The 18,303-nt window shown below is 44.8% G+C and overlaps 2 protein-coding genes across 6 annotated transcripts in view; one reads left to right on the top strand and one right to left on the bottom strand.

The window, feature by feature from the left end:
* dpy19l1l (dpy-19-like 1, like (H. sapiens)) overlaps positions 1-9,267 on the top strand; it is an 85,831-nt gene extending 76,564 nt beyond the window's left edge. For 3 of the 4 annotated variants that reach the window (XM_078539811.1, XM_078539809.1, XM_078539810.1), the window contains 4 exons: positions 3,860-4,034; positions 5,017-5,116; positions 7,519-7,644; positions 8,866-9,267. In XM_078539811.1, the coding sequence (XP_078395937.1) occupies positions 3,860-4,034; positions 5,017-5,116; positions 7,519-7,644; positions 8,866-9,034 (570 nt within the window). In that variant the 3' untranslated portion in view covers positions 9,035-9,267. The remainder of the gene's footprint in view (positions 1-3,859; positions 4,035-5,016; positions 5,117-7,518; positions 7,645-8,865) is intronic. The other variant, XM_078539812.1, reaches the window with a different exon arrangement.
* A 507-nt stretch (positions 9,268-9,774) lies between these two features.
* The window catches only part of bmper (BMP binding endothelial regulator), a 101,330-nt gene continuing 92,801 nt past the window's right edge, over positions 9,775-18,303 (bottom strand). For both annotated transcript variants that reach the window (XM_078539807.1, XM_078539808.1), the window contains 2 exons: positions 17,486-17,616; positions 9,775-12,143 (listed from right to left, as the gene is read on the bottom strand). In XM_078539807.1, the coding sequence (XP_078395933.1) occupies positions 11,965-12,143; positions 17,486-17,616 (310 nt within the window). In that variant the 3' untranslated portion in view covers positions 9,775-11,964. The remainder of the gene's footprint in view (positions 12,144-17,485; positions 17,617-18,303) is intronic.

Here is an 18,303-nt window from a genome sequence, read left to right as displayed (position 1 = left end):
ATGACTGACTGGTGTTTGATTTTAAATAACATTTATTATTAATCTGATAGATTTTGTGTAATTTGGAAAAGTGTATAGGGAAAGAATGAGGCACGGGATTAGAGGAAATAATGTCACTCTGGAGTTGCAATGAGAACCAAGTACATTCCTCCTGTGATGAGGTTAATGTAGTTCTGATTTTGATATTTGGATTAAAATTTTCAAGCTAGCAGTATATATTTCTTTAATACTATATTCATTAGTTGAAAATTATGAAATCTGTCATAAACTGAGCTAATCCTCGTGTTTATGATGGATGTATTGCACCCTAAATCAGTGCTACTTGTCCTATATTATATGCTGCAGAACGAGACTCTGCAATTGGAAAATAGGGACATTGCAATTGAAATCAGTGCTGTCCAGGTAACTTTCTTGGGGGATGTGCATTCCATAAGCTTAGCACTGACACAAAGCCAAAATCATTATGTATGGGTGCAAAGCTTGAGTGCCAGATCTGAAGCAAAGAGGACTGGCATTACCTCCTACGCAGCTTCCGGCAACTTAGATTCAGGGACACGTCTGTCCTGATGCTTGAATTCTAACTGCATTTACACTCTGCAATGTCAGTGCAAAGTCATTCTGTTTCATGCCAGCACTGCAGTCGGACTGACCTGTAGCTTTGAATACGTGGATATGCATAGGCTGGAGGGAAATGTCTTACTATTGAGTGCTTAATTCTGGATTTTAAAAAAAATCAGCAGTCCTAATCATTTGCTGTTCACTTTGGAAGAATAGAATAACAAAATATTATTTTAAAGGAGGGCACATAGGGACCTGGGTGTCCTTGTGCATGAAACCCAAAAGGTTAGATGCAAGTGATTAGGAAGGCAAATGAAGTGTTGGCCTTTATTGCAAGGGGGACGGAATATAAAAGTAGGGAAGTCTTGCTACAGTCGTACAATTGGTAAGACTACACCTGGAGTAATGTGTACGGTTTTGGTCTCCTTACTTAACACAGGATGTTCTTGCACTGGAGGCAGTTCAGAGAAGGTTCACTGGACTGATTTCTGGAATGAAGGGATTATCTTATGAGGAAGTTTGAGCCAGGCTGGGCCTATACTTATTGGAGTTTAGAAGAATGAGAGGTGATCTTATTGAAGCGTTTAAGATTCTAAGGGGACTTGACAGGGTAGTTGTTGAGAGGATGTTTCTCCTTGCAGGGGAATCAAGAACTAGGGGCCACAGTTTTAAAAAAAAAAATAAGGGGTGTCTCATTTAAGATGGAGATGAGGAATTTCTTCTCAAGAGGGTCATTAACCTTTGGAATTCTCTCCCCCAGAGAGCAGTGGAGGCTGGATCATTGAATATATTCAAGGCTGAGTTAGACAGATTTTTGATTTACAAGGGAGTCCAGGGTTATGGGGGACAGACAGGAAAGTGGAGATGAGGCCACAATGAGATCAGCCCTGGCTGTATGGCCTACTCCTGCTCCTATTTCTTATGCTCTTCTCCCCGTGTGTTTTCCATAACACAATAAATATCAGAAGATACTACAATAAACTTCATCCTTTTATACAAAAGCAATGCTGAAAACACTGGAATTCGAAAATAAAAGCAGAAAATACTGGAAATACTCAGCAAGTCAGACAGCATGTGTGGCGAGAAACAGACTTAACGTTTCAGGTCGTGATGACCCTTCATTATCCTTTTATATAGGTTTGCAAAATAAAGGACTTATTTTGAACCACCGGCTCTCTGTATAAAAGCTCCTTTGTTGTTGGTATTTATGTACAGGGTGCGTTTATTTGCCGGCTGCTTTTCCCGCCAGCGCTGTGCACACTCCAAGCATGCGCAGTTCGACCGTGTTTCTCCGTGACATCATTTGGAGCACCAGAGTCAGCAGTGGCCAGGACCAAAGATGGCACTGCTGAAATCCTCACAGCTGGACAGCGGTGTCCTTTTAATGGGCACTCGGAAAGAAATGTGCAACTGAATTAATTTATACTTATCCATTGTGGGTTATTTAAGGTATAAAATGCTTAAAAGAAAAACACAGATTTAAGGCAAGACCCTGCACCCTCTCAATCATGCTGGAATGCACCACTGCTTGTAACCAGAACCTTGAAAAAGTGCATCTTTACAAGGAATAATTGCAGAGTTGCCTTTGGAACAAGGAGCGATAGTAAATCATTGGGTTTCACTGTGAAAATTGTATCCTGTCTGCCTTCCATAAAATCTGGAGAAAACATATGGCAGCATGCGCTTGATCACAATAGCCATTACATAAGCAAGCATTGACAGGGGATTAAGACCATAAGACATAGGAGCAGAAATTAGGCCATTCGGCCCATCGAATCTGCTCCGCCATTCAATCATGACTGATAAGTGTTTCAACCCCATTCTCCTGCCTTCTCCCCGTAACCTTTGATCCCCTTACCAATCAAGAACCTATCTAAATCGGTCTTAAATACACTCAATGACCTGGCCTCCACAGCCTTCTGTGGCAATGAATTCCATCGATTCACCACTCTCTGGCTAAAGAAGTTTCTCCTCATCTCTGTTCTAAAAGGTCTTCCCTCTACTCTGAGGCTGTGCCCTCGGGTCCTAGTCTCTCTTACTAATGGAAACATCTTCCCCACGTCCACTCTATCCAGGCCTTTCAGTATTCTGTAAGTTTCAATCAGATCCCCCCTCATCCTTCTAAACTCCATCGAGTATAGACCCAGAGTCCTCAAACGTTCCTCATATGTTAAGCCTTTCATTTCTGGGACCATTCTCATGAACCTCCTCTGGACCCTCTCCAGGGCCAGAACATTCTTCCTGAGATACGGGGCCCAAAATTGCTCACAATATTCTAAATGTGGTCTGACCAGAGCCTTATAAAGCCTCAGCAGCACATCCCTGCTTTTATATTCTAGTCCTCTCGAAATAAATGCCAACATTGCATTTGCCTTCCTAACTACCAACTCAACCTGCAAGTTAACCTTAAGAGAATCCTGGACTAGGACTCCCAAGTCCCTTTGCACTCCAGATTTCTGAATTCTCTCCCCATTTAGAAAATAATCTATGCCTCTATTCTTCCTACCAAAGTGCATGACCTCACATTTCCCCAAGTTGTATTCCATCTGCCACTTCTTTGCCCATTCTCCTAACCTGTCCAAATCCTTCTGCAGCCTCCCCACCTCCTCAATACTACCTGTCCCTCCACCTATCTTTGTTTCATCTGCAAACTTAGCCAGGATGCCCTCAGTTCCTTCATTTAGATCATTAATGTATAAAGTGAAAAGTTGTGGTCCCAACACTGACCCCTGCGGAACTCCACTAGTCACCGGCCGCCATCCTGAGAAGGACCCCCTTAACCCCATTCTCTGCCTCCTGCCAGACAGCCAATCTTCTATCCATGCTAGTACCTTGCAGGATTCCCTGAAAGTGTTTACCCAGGGAGAGGATGGAGGGGATGGGATTGAGGAGGAGCAGATCGGCACCCCCATAAATACTTCCCAACACTCCCTGTGCTTACAGACACACTCCCCGTGAGCCGTCAGATTTTGAAATTCGCATATGCGTGATCCCTCTGACGTCACCACACCATGCAGCCCCTAACTGCACCTGCACAATGGCCTGCCCATGCATAGCTGTTACTGGCAGTTTGGGCGCTGGTGAATAATGTCAGTAGATTTCCGTGCATTAGCGGACCAGTGCGCATGTGTAGACTGCCATCTTGCATTGGCAGGAGACACTATCATTTGTCAAAACTCTGAATTCTCTTTCTGCTCAGTGTCTTTCTCACACCTACTCAGTAGTTTCTTAACCAGAGTAAAAGCAGTTAGATTGAAAGTTTGTTTCATTGCTTCTTTCTGTTTCTTCTTCCTTTTGTTAGCTATTTAGCCGGGTTCGAAGTAAATCCCATCACCAGATAATTGTGTGTGTAATGCTGGCAGCAATGGCTTTACAGGGGGCAGTAAACCTGAAGGAGCAGTGGAGCATCATTGGAGAGTTCAGCAACTTCCCTCAGGAGGAATTATTGGAGTGGATTAAAGAAAATACCAAAAAAGGTGGGTGTTACAAAAATGACTTCTGTGGAGAAATGGTGTTTTTAATCCTCCACAGGGCTACATACCAATGAATACATTCTTGTTTTAACCATCTTATTTACAAATGTAAACAGATGTGTAGACTTGATTGAGTTTGCTATAGATCCTTTAGCCATTCAGAGTATCGAAATCTCCCAAACCAAGTGTACTGTATGTTGTGGGGCAGCAAACCATTAGGTTCTGGCTCATTGGCTGTGCAACTTCTTTTATCATGTGTTTGCGCTCAATGACCAAGGGAAGTTAACTCTGGGAGTGGAGTTTTCAGATTTCATATACTCATCAGTCAGCTATGCGCATCACATAACCAATTACAGAATAAAGTTCTGATTGCTCTGAGCTAACAGTAGGCCCTAGTCATATCCTCAACCAGGTTCCTTAATACACCAATATTCCTGCTGCTGCACAGGGTTAAAATGGCTGCATTATATTAAAGAGTCAGCCTTTGAGATAGTGAGTGAAAGGGAAGCATGTTGGGTGGAACCATAGAGTGATACACTTGATAATTGATTAGTGATACCTGTGTATTCTGGCAATGGTGAATAAAGGAAGCCAAAGGGAGTGTGTGGAAACAGAGGCTGCTGGTTTTGACTGAGGCTTCTGTTTTTATTGAGGCTGGGGATAGAGTTGTTCTGTGGTCAGGAAAGAGAGCTGGTCATTTGGCGTCCACTTGCCTAGAACTTAAAGTGATGCTTTGATCCTTTGGATGTGCACAGCAACAACTGGTTGAGGGAATTCAGGGGCCATGCTATTAATCCACAGATCATTTAATGCCCATTTTAGCTCTGCATTACCTGTAATTGAGGTACTATATGGAAGCAGTGCTAAGAAAATGTTACCGTGTTGTGTGAGTGTGTATAGATTGACGAGAGCTTAATAACCTTTTAAAGGTAGATATCAGTAAAATGGAGGTTTTAACAAGCAAAAACAATCATTCACATTGCAGATGCTGTGTTTGCTGGAGCTATGCCCACAATGGCAAGCATCAGGTTATCTACAGGACGGCCTATTGTAAATCACCCACACTATGAAGATGCAGGCCTGAGGTCAGTCATTCTTTTGTTCTCCATTACCTCACTTTCAAAATGTGATAACCTTTGGTGATGTACTAAATCACAGGAGTGTAATAGCTGTGAACACTAGTCAATCCTCATGGCATTGTGCTGTGGGAGGTGAGAGTAAGCACAATGTTCAGCTGTGGTAAAGTTAAAGGATGCAGTAATTGAACCACAGCGCAGAGATGTACTCAGTTCCCAATGCAAGGTTATGTACTCTCTCATTTCTATACAAATACTTGCTGTTGTTGTAGACGATCCCTCTTTGCATTTCCTGACCAACCCCTCGTCTACCATTGCCAGCTCGCATCTCTCAGCAAGATGACTGCCATCCATAACTTTCCCCAAGAAAACCCTCTCCCTCTTTCATCTCAAATTCGCAAATCTTGAGCTCCAGCCATTTCCTACAAGTATTAATGTCTGTTCCTCACACCTCCCTCTCCTGCAGCATTCGCACCGCACTCTCCCTGGATTGTGCGGACACTCTGAGTATAGTTAGGCTAACTTTATAAATTGAGTGAAATTATTCTCCTCTTCCCGAGCCCCTCCCCCCTGCTCCTCTTCCCGAGCCCCTCCCCCCAGCTCCTCTTCCCGAGCCCCTCCCCCAGAGCCCCTCCCCCCGAGCCCCTCCCCCCGCTCCACTTCCCGAGCCCCTCCCCCAGCTCCTCTTCCCTGCCCCTTCCCCCCAGCTCCTCTTCCCGAGCCCCTCCCCCTGCTCCTCTTCCCGAGCCCCTCCCCCCAGCTCCTCTTCCCGAGCCCCTCCCCCAGCTCCTCTTCCCTGCCCCCTCCCCCAGCTCCTCTTCCCTGCCCCCTCCCCCCTGCTCCTCTTCCCGAGCCCCTCCCCCGCTCCTCTTCCCGAGCCCCTCCCCCCAGCTCCTCATCCCGAGCCCCTCCCCCCAGCTCCTCTTCCCGAGCCCCTCCCCCTGCTCCTCTTCCCGAGCCCCTCCCCCTGCTCCTCTTCCCGAGCCCCTCCCCCCGCTCCTCTTCCCAAGCCCCTGCCCCCGAGCCCCTCCCCCCGCTCCACTTCCCAAGCCCCTCCCCCCGAGCCCCTCCCCCTGCTCCACTTCCCAAGCCGCTCCCCCCGAGCCCCTCCCCCTGCTCCTCTTCCCAAGCCCCTCCCCCCGAGCTCCTCCCCAGCTCCTCTTCCCGAGCCCCTCCCCCTGCTCCTCTTCCCGAGCCCCTCCCCCCAGCTCCTCTTCCCGAGCCCCTCCCCCCGCTCCTCTTCCCGAGCCCCTCCCCCGCTCCACTTCCCAAGCCCCTCCCCCGAGCCCCTCCCCCTGCTCCTCTTCCCAAGCCCCTCCCCCCGAGCCCCTCCCCCTGCTCCTCTTCCCGAGCCCCTCCCCCCGAGCCCCTCCCCCTGCTCCTCTTCCCGAGCCCCTCCCCCAGCTCCTCATCCCGAGCCCCTCCCCCCAGCTCCTCATCCCGAGCCCCTCCCCCCAGCTCCTCATCCCGAGCCCCTCCCCCCGCTCCACTTCCCAAGCCCCTCCCCCCGAGCCCCTCCCCCTGCTCCTCCCCCCGAGCCCCTCCCCCGAGCTCCTCCCCCTGCTCCTCTTCCCGAGCCCCTCCCCCTGCTCCTCCCCCCGAGCCCCTCCCCCGAGCTCCTCCCCCTGCTCCTCTTCCCGAGCCCCTCCCCCCGCTCCTCTTCCCGAGCCCCTCCCCCCGAGCTCCTCCCCCTGCTCCTCTTCCCGAGCCCCTCCCCCGCTCCTCTTCCCGAGCCCCTCCCCCTGCTCCTCTTCCCGAGCCCCTCCCCCTGCTCCTCTTCCCGAGCCCCTCCCCCTGCTCCTCTTCCCGAGCCCCTCCCCTGCTCCTCTTCCCGAGCCCCTCCCCCTGCTCCTCTTCCCGAGCCCCTCCCCCGCTCCTCTTCCCGAGCCCTTCCCCTGCTCCTCCCCCCGAGCCCCTCCCCCTGCTCCTCTTCCCGAGCCCCTCCCCCCGAGCCCCTCCCCCTGCTCCTCTTCCCGAGCCCCTCCCCCTGCTCCTCTTCCCGAGCCCCTCCCCCTGCTCCTCTTCCCGAGCCCCTCCCCCTGCTCCTCTTCCCGAGCCCCTCCCCCCGCTCCTCTTCCCGAGCCCCTCCCCCTGCTCCTTTTCCCGAGCCCCTCCCCCCTGCTCCTCTTCCTGAGCCCCTCCCCCCAGCTCCTCTTCCCGAGCCCCTCCCCCGAGCCCCTCTCCCTGCTCCTCTTCCCGAGCCCCTCCCCCAGCTCCTCTTCCCGAGCCCCTCCCCCGCTCCTCTTCCCAAGCCCCTCCCCCTGCTCCTCATCCTGACCCCTCCCCCATCCCTACCCCTGTCCGACGCCTCCACTTTCCTCCCCTCCCTGTCAAATTCTCATTAAGGAAATACTGTGCTCATCCCACTTGAGCTAAAAAAAAAATCCAAGTCTCTGCTTGTTCTCAAATAGAGAAAGAACGAAGCAGGTGTATGCGATGTACAGTCGGAAACCCGCAGAGGAAGTGAAGAATGGGCTTTTAAGGCTGGGAGTAGACTATTTTATTTTTGAAGATTCCTGGTGCTTGAGAAAAACAAGGTACGTGTCTGATTTAAAGCTTCTGTAAGTAATTTCTGTTCAGAATCTTTTTCCTCTTTGTATATAGTTGTTCCTTATTGATTTGAGCTCAGTGTAAATTTGAGGAAGACCACGGGAGTTAGCCCTTTTATTGTTCCCTCAGTGTCACCCTTTCCTGTTGTGTGCAACAAATTCTGTAATATTTATTTCCGATGATTAATTTGGGTTTAAATGAACAAAGATCCTCTGAGATATCTTTAAAAATTATTAAAATTATTTCAAAATGCTTTAGAATAGGCATTAAATACTAGTGCTCTCTAATCTCCTGTGGGTCTGTTTACACACTACAGCCAAGGTGCTCTGCTGGGGGTGGATGTGGTGACAATCAGTGGGCTACTTTGTCCTGGATGGTGTGAAGCTTCCTGTATGTTGTAGGAGCTGCACTCATCCAGGCAAGTGATGAGTATTCCATCACACTCCTGACTTGTCACTAGTAGATGCTGGTCAAACTCTAGGAAGTTCGGAGGTGAGTTACTTGCCAGAGAATTCCCAGCCTTGGCATTTGTATTGGTGGTCCAGTTACTGGTTAAGTTTCTGGTCACTGGTGACCCGTAGGATGTCGATGCTTAAGGATTTTGATGATCATAATGCCGTTGAATGCCATGTGGAAGTGGCTAGACTGAAATCCAGTCCATTAAATTCAGCATCTTTTGGTTTTTTTCTGTCACTTTCATTCTAATGGCCCAGTTTGAGTGTTGCTGTTGGAATGACTGGTTTAGAGGGATACATGGTAATATGAAAGCAGAATTAGTGTCAGTCCTGATCCAGTCATTAACCCAGTGATCCCACACACTTGGGGCAAAATTTTACAGCCCCATTTCAGTGGGGACAGGCTGTAAAATGCAACGAGACATTCTAAACCTCACTCACACAGCGGGAGTGTAAAATCCCACTGTGGTAAAATTTCACCCTTGGAATGAAATAACTCCTCCAGACTCATTACTGCGACATTGGCATTGGTGTTCACCATCAGAACCACTCAGCAGAGAGAGATTAATGGTAATGAGTTAATTGACTGGCTCATAAACCCAATCAATTTAATGATTCACACTGGTTATGGATTCTTCCAGCTCTGAATGATGAATTTGTGTCTATTTAAAATGAAAGTACCATTATTTTGCGTCATTAGCACCAGCCGTTTCTTACGGGGTTGATTAACAGATTTCTGTTCCACACACACAGGCCTGGTTGCAGCATGCCAGAAATTTGGGATGTGGAGGATGCTCACAATGCGATGAAACCCCCCTTGTGCTCAGTTCTTTCCAAGTCGCCCGCTCCTCACTTCACCCCTGTGTTTCAGAATGACGTTTACAAAGTCTTAAAGATAAAGAAAAGTCTCAACTGGACATAGAAATCTGTGGTAATTTGGCTGAACAGAGGCTTTCCAGGTTGAATCCAGTTGAACTTTGCTGTGCAGATGAAATCTCAAATGGCTTAAAGACGGTAACAGGAGGTGTGAATGAAGATGAAAACAAATGTAGAAATATGATCTTTGTAAGTGTTTCTTTATAAACAGAATTTTCATGTCTTTATGGAGTTATGCATATGTGATTATTTTCAATAAAGATTTTGTGAGTAAAATAAGATTGTCATTATTTCTCTGTGCAAAGGTTGATAATTGCTGTTATACTACTTTCTTTCCTGTGTATAATTATTTAATTTACTATCCCTTCTCTCAGTAGATACTGCTGAGCTTCCAGCATTTTCTGTTTTTATTTGATTTTTAGAGTCTAAATTTTCTGAACAGGGTGTTTTCTTGACCTTCCTCTTCCCCCCCCACCCCCCCCAAGTCTCATTTTCCCGGATGTGAATATCGAGGAAAAAGAGCTCGTTGACCTCCGGAAGGATGAGGGAGTTGGAGCTCATGCTTGCCATAGGTGCAGACTCAGCGCAGAGAATGAATGCAACATACTTCTCACTGATCTCATATTCTGCTTGTCAGATGGTTTACACTGGGATGCCTAGCAACACCTGACAATAAGAACTTGCATTTATGTAGCACAGTTGGTATTGCTAAGCAGCAGACGCAGTATTAAAAACATTAGTCAAATTGCTCCATCATTCATTATAAAAAATACTCAGTAAGGTTCATTTGCATTAAGTTTTTGTGTTTATTTTGTATCACCACCGTCTCACCTTTATTAGACCATGTGCGAATAAGGACATTAAGGAAACCTGCCCTGCAAATACTAGGATGGATATAAGTAAATGTCCAGGTTGTTGTATCTTGTAACATTCCCTACTTCATCTTCCGCTGTGGCTCAGTGGATGCTGCTCTTGCCTCTGAGTCAGAAGGTTGTGGGTACAAGCCCTGCTCCAGAAACTTAAGCGCAAAAATGCAAGGGCAGTACTGAGGGAGTGCTGCACTAGGGTTGTCCTTTGAATGCAATATTAAACCAAGACACTGGTCCCCTGGCAGGTGGCATCTGTCCTTCACCTGAAAAACAGGAGCTGTATAAACACGTCACAGTTTGTGTTTGTTCCACACAAGATGCTGAGTTGGGAAACTTTCTAACAGAGCCACCTGATGGCCAGGTCTACAACTGCACTGTGACAACTGACACAGCAAAATTGAATGAGGAATGTTGACATAGTAATTTAGTTAAATCATGACACCGGATGTAGCAATCAGATAATGTTTCTTTAAGAAATGAAGATATTGCATTTTACTAAAACAGTATTCACGCTGGTTGTTCCAAACAAGTTTTTGTTAAATTTTGACTCATTCTGTCTGTCGCATGGAGAAAAAACGCCACTGGCAGGTGTCAACACTTAACCTAGCCACAGTTTATGCTCTCAGATCAACCACTTGGTCAAATATAGCTTACCAAATATTTAATAATAATCAGTAAACTGATAAACAGCCAATAGGAAGTTTTAGAGCTACAGATTTGGATCTCTCTTAACACTGGTATGATGTGTATAGAAATGTGATTCTATTCTTCAAAGCACAAGTTGTTTCTGAACTTTGGTCTGTTGAGTTGGTGAATGTCGAGTCGTGTCAAACTGTTCAGGAGTATTTAATTTTTCACTTCATTTCAAAGCACCCTGACAGTCCCATCCTCATTGCTGCTGACTGCTGTTGTCACTGCTGGAATTTCATGCAGAACATGGAGTGTGTGGCCGTACATGTACACACATATACGCCTTTTCTCAATAAATTCACACACCAACCATCATATGCAGAATACAACAAACCTTGTGCCTTAAGTTGAGTGGTAGTCAATTTCTTTGATAACGTCAAGTTGGATCAATCTCACCACCAACACCACCTTGATCATTTCTGTTGCGTGATCTTCCAGCAACTAACTGCACTCTGGAACACGATGAGAAGCAGAAATACGTTGTGCCAGACTATCCTATTCCACGCTAAACAGGAGTGACTGAGCCATGGGCCTTGAGTTAAATCCCGCTCTAGGTGATGTTCGTTATTGGTTTCTGAGCATGGAGTCACATCAGCTCTGTGATCAGTGGGTTCTGTAATCATTCCATTACTGAAGAAGATGTTGAGTGAATCCCAGTCACAAGTTTGATCTGCAAAAGAAATGCCTGAAATACATCAAGCTAGAAGTTGTTGAGATCAGAGCAGAGAATGATTTTAGTCCCGGAGCTGCAGGGTAAACAGCCATCTTCACTCTTGTCTCCTATGAGGTTTTGCCCACATGTCTGCTTGGATCTGGTGTGTCAACCTGCGACTGAGGGCATTTCAAACCAAGGTAACTGTTTTAATAGACATTAAACGATGCTGCCCATCGCTGGACTCCCTTATCACCTGCACTGGCAAAGGGTGGAAAGTAAACAACTCATCTTGACATCAAATCTTGTCTTAAATCTGTCCACAGACGCAAGGTGCAGGGTTGCATTTCCAACTGGTTAAAATTCCTGATGAGGAGAGATGTGCCCTTCATTCATTCATTCAAGATACTCATTCTTCACTGATGTCAGTTTTCTTTAGCACACTGTCAAGAAACAGGTGCAAAGGCCAACATTTAAATATTAAACAGTCTTTTTGAAGTATTTTAAATGTTGTAGAACAGTAAAATAAATGATTTTTGACTGATTTCAGTCTTTTTTCTCTTTATATTAATTTAAAAGTTTTGTCTGTTTATACATTCAGCAACAGTTTATATAGTCCAATGGTTAATCATCAATTAGCTGTATTGAAAATATACATGCGTTCCACTTTCTTGGTTGTAGATACAATGACAGAGCAGACGTCCCCAAGGCTGCTTTCTAATCATCACCATCATTAATCACAAGGTTAGGGGGTCTCCAGTCGTGTCACCGGGGACATAAGGCTGGTTTTATGCATCGTCCTCTGTGAAGTACCAGACTTGCTGGGCAGTGGCAGCCTGCCACACATGGCTTTATGCAAGGACCAATTTCATTCCAGTTCTCACAGGTTTTGGAGCAGCCTGGACCACATGTGTCGTACACAGCACCGTGCTTACACTGAGTGGCTAAAAGGAGAATGAATAAAGATTAATAACACCAACACACTTTGTTACATCATTCTGGAGTGAAAGGTCTTCCCTTCATTTCTCCAGTATAGTTTCAGCATCTCATTCAGGGACTTCTGCAGCATTTGGGAATTCTAAGGCCAAGGAATTACCCTTGAAGACTTGTCTCTTGACAACCAGAACAAGAGCAGCATTTGTGGCAGAGATCAAAGGAAATGTTTTCAGTCTTAATATTTAATTAGTAGAGATTTCTGCTCATCTACTTAGAGACAATGGAGGAGGAGAGAGAGGTGATGGTGAGGTACAGCTGGGTGTATTCGGTGTATATGTGAAAACTAATGCTGTGCTTTTGGAAGCTGTCACTGAGGACAGCGTGGATTGGTAGGGGAAGGGGGTGGCTGGGAAGTAGAATAGATCCTTGGGGGACACCAGATGGAATGGTCTGGAAATGGGAAGAGAAGCCATTGCAGAATTTTCTCTGGCTACAACTGAATAGATGAGAATGCAACCAGGTGACGTCAAAATCTTTTTATACTTAGAAAGCTAATCATTAGGAACGTTTATGGAATGTAACAGGGTGCCCTGTGTTTGGAGGGTAGTGAACGTTTGGCTCATTTTACAAGGGCTGCCTGGCCAGGACAATCCCAGAATCAAAAGCTCTCACATCAGGTGTAAGTTTCTGCAAAATAAAGAAATGCTCTAAAATGGGACTATATCCAGACTCAGAGAACGCAAAACCCTTAATCAGCTGACAAAGTCTGGGTGAATATTTACACAGCTGACAGAACAATCTAGAATTCCTGAAACATGCACTCCTCACAAATCCATGCACACGCCTCTCCCACCCCCCACCACCCCCCCCACCCCCACCCCCTCCTGCCCCCATTACAAAAGGTAAAATGTGGAGAAAGTTGCTGCAGGAAAATGCTCTCCCCAAATCTCCAGGGGATCAATGTGGTCAAAGTCTCTAAATATTCTTGCAAGGATTAAACAACATGCAAATTGGTGCAGGATAGCGACACAGGCAATGATAACCAGGATGTGACAGGAAGGAACAGAGTGTACAAACATAAAAGAGTGTACCAATAAATAAGCTCAGAATGAAAAATGAAGAAGAGACAGGCTTAAGGGCTTTTTATCTGAATGCACACAGCATTCATAACAAGATGGATGAATTGATAACACAAATAGAAACAAGTGAGTATGGTTAGGTAGTATGATTTCAGAAGGACCGGAGGGAAGGGAAACGATGTGGGAATGGCTATGTTAATAAAGAATCAGATCAGTACAGTCGTGAGAAGTGATCTTGGTTCAGGAAATCATGATGTAGAATTAGTTTGGGGGGAGATAAGGATAGAAAGGGAGAGAAGTCATTGGAACGCAGCATAAGTCAAGAAATAATCGGGGCTTGTAACAGAGACACTACAATAATTGTAGCAATTTTAATCTTCATATAGACTGGATGCATCAAATCGGCAAAGGTAGCCTTGAGGATGAGTTCATAAATTGTTTTTGGGACAGTTTCTTAGAACAATATGTTCTGGAACAAACCAGGGAACAGGCTATTTTAGACCTGGTAATGTGGAATAAGACTGTACGAATTAATGATCTCATAGAAAAGGATCCGCAGCGTGAGTGTCTTAAACTTAAATAAAAGCAATAAAAAAACTTTCAATCCAGGGTTGGCTAAAGTGGACTGGGAAAACAGGTTAAAAGGTATGATGGCAGATATTTAAGGAGATATTTCATAACTCTCAACAAGAGATATATTCCATTGAGAATTCAGAAAGACTCTGTGAGAAGGATACAGCATCTATAGCTAAAAGGCTCACTGCTGTGGAGGTTAGTGGTCGGTCAGATGATTGGAAAATTTTAGAAATATGGAAAGCTCGACAAAAAATGAAGGAGAAACTAAATTAGAGTTTGAGAGAAAACAAGCAAGAAATATAAAAACAGACAGTAAAAACTTCAACAAGTATATAAAGAGAAAAGGGTAGCTATAGTTAGCATTGATCCCTTAGAGGGTGAGTGGGAATTCGTAGTGGGAAACAAGGAAATGGCAAAAATTTTCAGCAAGTATTTATGAGACCATAAAACGTGGGAGCAGAAGGAGGCCATTCGGCCCATCAAGTCTGCTCTGACATTCAATGAGATCATGGCTGATCTGATCATCCTCAACTCCACTTTCCTGCCTTTTCCCCATAACCTTCGATTCCCTTACTGATTAAAAATCTGTCTATCTCAGCCTTGAATATACTTAACAACCCAACCTCTACAGCCCTCTGCAGTAAAGAATTCCACAGACTCAATACCCTTGGAGAGAAGAAATTCCCCCTCATCTCTGTCTTAAATGGGCGACCCCTTACTCTGAGATTGTGCCCTCTGGTCCTAGACTCTCCCACAAGGGGAAACAACCTCTCAGCATCTACCCTGTCAAGCCCCCTAAGAATCTTATATGTTTCAATAAAGTCGCCTCTCATTCTTCTAAACTCCAATGGGTACAGGCCCAACCTACTCAACCTCTCCTCATAAGAAAATTCCTCCATACCCAGGATCAACCTAGTGAACCTTCTCTGCACTGCCTCCAATGCCAGTATATTTTTCCTTAGCTAAGGGGACCAAAACTGTTCACAGTATTCTAGGTGTGGCCTAACTAGTGCCTTGTATAGTTTTAGCAAGACTTCCCTATTTTTATACCCCATTTCCTTTGAAATAAAGGCCAACATTCCACTTGTCTTCCCTATTACCTGCTGAACCTGTATGTTAGCTTTGTGTGATTCATGCACAAGGACCCCCAAATCCCTCTGTGCTGCAGCTTTCTGCAGTCTTTCTCCATTTAAATAGTTTTTGCCCATTCACTTAACCTGTCTATATCCCTCTTTGTGTCATCCTCACCACTTTCCTTTCTACCTATTTTTGTGTCATCTGCAAACTTGGCGATAGTATATTCACTTCCCACATCCAAGTCATTAGTATATATTGTAAATAATTGAGGTCCCAACACTGATCCCTGTGGCTCTCTACTAGTTACAGGTTGCCATCCTGAAAATGCCTTATCCCAACTCTCTGTCTTCTATTAGTTAGCCAATCCTCTATCCATGCTAATATACTACCCCCAACACCATGGGCTCTTATCTCATTAAGTAGCTTTATGTGCAGTACCTTATCGAATGCCTTTTGGAAATCCAAATATATTACATCTACTGGTTCTCCTTTATCTATCCTGGTTGTTACCTCCTCAAAGAATTCTAATAAATTGTCAGGCATGATTTCCCCTTCATGAAGCCATGCTGACTCTGCTTGATTATATTATGCATTTCTAAATGCTCTGCTACTACATCCTTTATAATAGACTCTAACATTTTCCCATTGATGGATGTTAAGCTAACTGGCCTCCAGTTACCTGTTTTTTGTCTCCATCTCTTTTTGAATAAGGGTTTTACACTGGAAGTTTTCCAATCCTCTGGGACATTTCCAGAATCTAAGGATTTTTGGAAGATTACTACTAGTGCATCCACTATCTCTGTAGCTACTTCCTTTAATATCCTAGGATGCAACCCATCAGGCCCAGGGCACTTATCAGCTTTTGCCCCATTAGTTTCACCAGTGCTTTTTCTCTAGTGATAGTTATTGTATTTCTTTCCTACCCCTCTTTTGCCCCTTGATTATTAAGTGTTGGGACACTGTTAGTGTCTTCTACTGTGAAGACTGAAGCAAAGTATTTATTCAACTCCTCTGCCATTTCCTGGTTCCCCATTATTATTTCCCCAGCCTCCTTCACTTGGCCTCTCTCTTCCTTTTTATATATTTAAAGAAGCTCTTATTGTCCGTTTTTATGTAACTTGCTAGTTTACCCTCAAAGTTTATTTTCTCCCTCTTTATTATTTCTTTGGTCATCTTTTGTTGGTTTTTTAAACTTTCCCAATCCTCTGAGTTACCGCTAATCTTTGCCACATTGTACGTTTTTTCTTTCAATTTGATACTATCATTAGCTTCCTTGGTTAACCATAGTTGGCTTATCCCCTTCCTAGAATCCTCTTTCTCACTGGGATATATCTTTGTTGTGAGTCATGAGCTATTTTCTTAAACATCTGCCATTGTTCATCACTGTCTTTTCTGCTAAACTCCTTTCCCAGTCCACTCAAGCCAACTCTGCCCTCATTCCTTTGTAATTACCCTTATTTAAGTTTAGCACAGTTGTTTCCGACCCAAGTTTCTCACTCTCAAACCGAATGCTAAATTCTACCATGTTATGGTCACTGTTTCCTGGGGGATCTTTTACTCTGAGGTCATTTATTATACCTGCCTCATTACACATTACCGGATCTAAAATAGCCTGATCCCTGGTTGGGTCCACAACATATTGTTCTAGGAAGCTGTCCTGAATACACTCTATGAATTCTTGCTCATGGCTACTTCTGCCAATTTTCCCAATCTACATGAAGATTAAAGTCACTCAATTTATTATACTGCCTTTTTTACAAGCCCTCATTATCTCCTGATTTATTCACTCTCCTACAGTATAGCTACTGTTAGGGGGCCTATAGATTACTTCCCACCAGTGTCTTCTTCCCCTTGGTTTTAGTATCATCACAGTAACAGACACAAAAAGTCAAGAATTTTAGAAAATCAAAAGGCAAAAGAGGGAAACTTAAAGAAAGGAGGGAGACAGGAAGCAGTAAGCCTGTGTAGTAATTATCATGTGATCTTCTCTAACAAGTATTATTCTTAAAGGTACATTACACACCAAATAAAACCATAATTACTACAGTCTGACATTGGAGAAATGCTAGAATCCATTGCTAAAGAGGTAGTGGCAGGAATGTAGAAAATCAGAATACTATCAATGTTGGAGCCTCAACTATTTACAATCTATATTAATGACTTGGATGAAGGGACTTACTGTATTGTAGCCAAATTTGCTGACAAAGATAGATAGAAAAACAAGTTGTGAGGAGGATGCAAAATATCTGCAAAGGGATATAGATAGATGAGGTGAATGGGTAAAAATGTGGCAGATAGAGTATAATGTGGGAAAATGTGAAGTCATCTGGGTCTCCCATTTAAGACGGAGTTGAGGAGGAATTTCTTCTCTCAAAGGGTTGACAGTGTTTTGGAATTCTCTCCCTCAGAGAGCAGTGGAGACTGGGTCACTCACTACATTCAAGGCTGAGTTTGATGTTTGATCTTCCAAGGAGTCGAGGGTTATGGGGTGAGGCTGGAAAGTGCAGTTAAGGCCACTGTCAGGTCAGCCGTGATTTAATGAATGATGGAGCAGGCTCGAGGGGCCGAATGGCCTATTCCTGCTCCTGTATCTGATTACTTGTTTCTTGTGAGCTTACCAAGGCAGCTTATCTCCGGCCGCCAGTACACATGGACACCTTCTCTCTGACAGGCTCGCATGTAGGCGATGAGAGACTCACAGTAACAGTTCTTGTGTACTGGACACTCACACATATCTGTGACGCAGGATCTGTGAGAAACACAATGCACAAATTAGAACACCATGGAGGAGTTAAGGAAGCAACAGTTCCAAAAAGGTTTGGCCAACAATGTAAAATGTTTAACTTGAAGGTGCAGAAAATGTGGATTTATTTTAAAGTGCCAGCCAGGACCAGCAGCGAGGGTGCCAAAGCATACACAGACAATCACAGCCTTACATGAAAGTTAAAAGCCTGTACAAAGGGCTCAGCTGTAAATTTGTAATTAGGAAATGGGTGACACACACGGGCGGGGACACAGGACGACTCGATCAAGAAATGGGGAAGGCCATTTCACACCGTCTAATGGTCTCAAACCACATCCAGTCAGCCCCTGTAAACCTTTTGTATAGAACAAACATACATTCTTTGCTGTCTCTAAAAGGACAATACCCAGTTTCTGCACTGCAATTACTGTACAGGAACACAATTATCAGCCCACTGGGGGGGTCATTGTGCTGTGGCCTTTGTCTAACTAATACCATTTTAAGATGTAACTGATAGTAAAAAATATATAAACTGTGCTCATTTGAGCCTTGGTGGAGAAGCGCCTGGATTCCCAGCGTTTGCTCCCCGCATGGGTAATAAAGGAACCACTTGAATATTACATCTGGACTCCGAGTGTTGAAACTTTATACCAGAGTGTTCCTCGGACCTTTCAAACTCGTCTAGGATGCAAG

This window comes from Cetorhinus maximus, chromosome 4 (assembly GCF_964194155.1).
Source record: "Cetorhinus maximus chromosome 4, sCetMax3.hap1.1, whole genome shotgun sequence".
Classification (NCBI taxonomy): domain Eukaryota; kingdom Metazoa; phylum Chordata; class Chondrichthyes; order Lamniformes; family Cetorhinidae; genus Cetorhinus; species Cetorhinus maximus.
The sequence above is the reverse complement of the archived record's forward strand: the minus strand, read 5'-3'. Positions and strand labels throughout refer to the sequence as shown.